Source organism: Echinops telfairi, unplaced genomic scaffold, assembly GCF_000313985.2.
Source record: "Echinops telfairi isolate 266 unplaced genomic scaffold, ASM31398v2 ScPeMD7_21;HRSCAF=78, whole genome shotgun sequence".
Lineage (NCBI taxonomy): Eukaryota > Metazoa > Chordata > Mammalia > Afrosoricida > Tenrecidae > Echinops > Echinops telfairi.
Window position 1 is genome coordinate 16708912 of NW_022103918.1, and position 4087 is coordinate 16712998.

The 4087-nt window shown below is 43.2% G+C and overlaps 1 protein-coding gene across 1 annotated transcript in view; it reads right to left on the reverse strand.

The window, feature by feature from the left end:
* Nucleotides 1-4087, reverse strand: part of TMTC1 (transmembrane O-mannosyltransferase targeting cadherins 1) — a gene marked incomplete at its 5' end in the record, with an annotated part of 332295 nt that overhangs the window by 85885 nt on the left and 242323 nt on the right. Inside the window, one exon of the mRNA XM_045288470.1 lies at nt 1900-2013. Coding sequence (XP_045144405.1) covers nt 1900-2013 — 114 coding nt within the window. The remainder of the gene's footprint in view (nt 1-1899; nt 2014-4087) is intronic.

Sequence of the window (4087 nt, forward strand, 5' to 3'; positions counted from 1 at the left end):
GTACATTCGAAATTATAGGCTGAAATAAAATTCTCAAGATCATAAACAACTCATTTAATGATTCTCCACTTTGCAAAATGACCTTTTAAGATAACCAGTCAATCATGGGCCCAGGACCCATTAAGAACATCTTTATTCAGCTGAGTCACTAGTGTGTCTTTGGGTTTACTGGATAAGGCATTTTTGGAAGTGTTTGTGTAGGGAGAGCTGAGTGGTGGGACAGTCTTTGGATTAACTACCTCCTTCATGTGAGCTAGAAGGGTAGGAATTTCCCCAGCACAAATAAGTCGGCCAGGTAGCTGTGGGTACATATGGTGATCCGCTGTGGCTTGGGAATTCTTCGGCACCCAGGTTGATGGCACCTGCAGTAAGTGTAGCTATGGAGCTGTTCTGCTCAGCAAAGCAAAGCTAACACTTGTGTTTGTTGGGGATTTAAGGGAGGGGTTTTGACATTTTTCTTTGATGATGTGAGTCTTAAACTAAATCCATCGCCTTGGCTGCATTACAGAAATACAATGCATGAGCTTGGGCCTAATGGGGGGAGGTGAGTATTTAAAAAGAAGTAGAATATTTACATCAACTATAGCTGCAATTTAATCTTGCTTCATCTTTAGGATTGAAAGCCAGCCAAAAAGAGATTAGTGCAGGTACATCTCTATGACTAATTTCACTATTGCCTTTGGGATCTATAGAATCATTATAGCAGACAGTAATGGATAATTGTTGGAACTGATTTCAGATATTTGCCTTTAACCCTAGATTTCCCTAATCGCTCCCATTTTCCTGTGTGCAGACATGGAAGCACACTGAAGTTGAAATAGTAGTGGACCAGTGGGGAGGGGGAGGAAATCCTGTCGCAGCAAACTTCACACAAAAAACAGTCACATCAAAATCAGTGTCATCTCCCAGTGGCCGAGGATAAACAATCATCAACATGATGAAGAGTCTCAGTATCTTTCCTTTTCTCTTATCTAGATAGAGTCATCATTTCCCCAAACACCCCCATCCATTGAGCACTCACTGAGAAGCCCTCCTATAGAGAAGACAATACTTAGAAGCAGCAGGTATTTGGAACCTAGTCGAAGAGAGGAACTTATTTCATTAATTACTATCTTGCCCTGACTATCCCTAGACTATCCCTGCCCCCATTTCTCCAGGGATCTGATTATTTGTGAGGTTTTTCCTGGCACCCCCAGGAACACAGCTGCTGATTTAAACATTCATTGCTTCACTGGAAAAAAGCAGGAAGTATCCAACCAGCCACTCTAATTCCGATATACCTTTGCTCTGACTATGAAAGTCTCGCAGGCTCACTGCGGAACATTGGCAATACACCAGACTCCCACCCACCAGGCACCTGTAAACACTTGAGAACACTTTCTCCCAGAAAAAGAATAGTACTCTTTAATAAATCTTACAAGTTATCTTCTATACCTTAGTCAAAGTTTCTTTTCTCAACAACAACAACAACAAACTTTTGATAGCTAACTTGGCCTGTATGGTTCTTACATCCTACTACATTGAGTATTAAGGGGCCTACCGTCTGAACGACAGCCACTAATAAACAGTATGCTTGTCCAGAACATGGTTCCAAAGGATCATTTCAAAGATCATGCCAGTTCCTTAAGAATGGTATGACAGGAGATGTGGTGAAATGTATGATTTGAATGGAAGGCCTGTGGCAAGATGGTGTGACAGTGGCTACCACGACGGACTCAGACAGACAGCGGCTGAGAGGCCGTGCTTCGTCCGATCTGCTGCACGTCAGGTTGCTGTGAGTCGGACCGACTCGGTGGCATCTGTCAACAACAGAGAGCAGCGCGGCCTGCTACTCTCTCAAGGGGAAGACAGACGAGGCGGCTGGAAGAGCCTAAGAGGCAGCATCAGGTATCTGCTTACTTGAGTGCCGTTCGGTAGTGGTGGATGGCTTCCCTGCTCCGGCCTTGGTCCTTCAGGAAATTGGCATAGTTGTAATGCACCTTGGCATTGTGGGGCAGAGTTTGAACTCCAGACCTAAAAATAATAATGGGTGGGGGGGAGACAACAACAAAGTACTGTTTAGGAATGTTGCTAGATCCCTTCACATTTTACTCACCGTTTCATAAACGTGTATTTTAAATGGTCTGTTGTCTCCATGTAAACCAAAGCTTTCAAACGTTGTGAATGAGATGACTGTGAAGATGAAGTAAGAAGGCACGCACAAGTAAACAAACCTCCTACCTGTGTAACACTAACAATGCCCTTGGAACGAAATGCAGGGGTCTCAGTACTTGCCAGGAGCACAGAGAGAGCTTAGGCAGGGGCTCCGCTAGCTCATTGAAGACATCTTCCCAAAGGACCTACTTAGAGACCTGAGAGTACACCACGCAGCAAAGGAACCACACCGGCATCCAATTACCCAGCAAGCCTGGCTTTGCTAACTCAGGGTGCGGTTGGCAGAAGGTGCCACCAAGCTGGGTCTCCACCGCTGCAAGTTAGTTCTGCAAGGATAAGTATTCTACTGGTAGGAATTTCACCATGAAGCAAAACTTTCTTCTTTTCATGCCTATCTTAGGGGCTGGCTTCTATTCATGGGAACTTGATGCATTTATCTAAGTGGATCTTGGAAAGCACAGTAAGAACCAAGGACCACCTGTAAGATAACTGGGCAGCCCCTCACAGAAGGGCCAGATGGAAGGGATGATATATCCAGGGTGCAGTAAAGCACTGTTGAAACACATAACTATCCTCTAGTTCAGCGGCTCTCAACCTGTGGGTTGAGACCCCTTTGGGGGTTGAATGACCTTTTCACAGGGGTCGCCTGATTCATAACAGTAGCAAAATGACAGTTATGAAGTAGCAACAAAAATAATTTTATGGTTGGGGGTTTACCACAACATGAGGAACTGTATAAAAGGGTCGCAACATTAGGAAGGTTGAGAACCATTGCTCTAGTTCTTTAATAGTTTCTCCCCCTATTATTATGGTCTTAGTTTTACCTCATTAATCCTGTTAGGCCTGCATATGTTCATTTGTATAATCAAGATCATTTGATGCATGAAATCCAAGATATATAAACCCTTCAGATATAGTAATGGGAGTAATGATTCCCTGAGGGTCCAGAGAGGCGGGGGAGGGGGAACTAATAGTAATGATGATTATATAACCCCACTCAAGGGGAAAGAATAACAGAATGTCAGGTGAACAGGTACATTAATGGTGTAAGGGGGGGAAAAAAGGAATAACAATAAATAATAATATATAATAACAAGGGTTCCTGGGGGGGAGGGGGGATAAAGGGGAGCTGAAATCAAAGAGTGCAAGAAGAAAGGAAATGTTTTGAAAATGATGGTGGCAACAATTGTACCGTCATGTTTGATCTAATTGAACTATAGATTATTATAATATGAGTAGGAGCTCCCAATAAAAATGGAAAGAAGAACCAAAGAAAGAAAAGGTAAAATGGTTTCATAAAATGAGAATATCTACGTAACTGCAAACTCTTCTATAGAACAGGAAAAGCCCCTTTATCGTCTGCCTTCTTCCCAACCATCCTGGTTTCCTTCAAGATTATCCCTGCTGGAGAGTCCATTCTAACTCGCAGGGCAGCGCAGGGCTGCTCCAAAGGAAGGCTGAGGCTGTCCCTCTATGCAGAAGCCAACAGCCACATTTTTCTCCAGGGGAATGGCTGTGGGTTTGAACCGAAGGTCTTTGGGTTAGCACTCTGATGTTTAACGCATTGTGCCAGTAGGTCTCTTTCCTTCAGTATTCGAACCCATAAAAATAGTTTATGTGAAAGACCTTTTCCTACCTTCCTTTTCCACCTTCCAAAATCACTACTTTCTTTGTATGCACAGTTCTGAGTGGCTCCAAGTTGGAAGAAAACCATATTCCCAGAAAGTTCCTTAATTATGCAACAATTGTGGGTGGTAATTCCAGGCTTGGCTGATACAACTACCACATGCCTGGCCCTCGTATGGTCTGGAGTGAATGAAAGGAAAAGTAAAGCTAAAAGTTAATGGAGGACTGAACAGAATCATTAAAAAGACAAGTTCTAAAACTGTGATTGTTTGATCAAATGACTTGGTAAGCATTTGTATGAACAGAA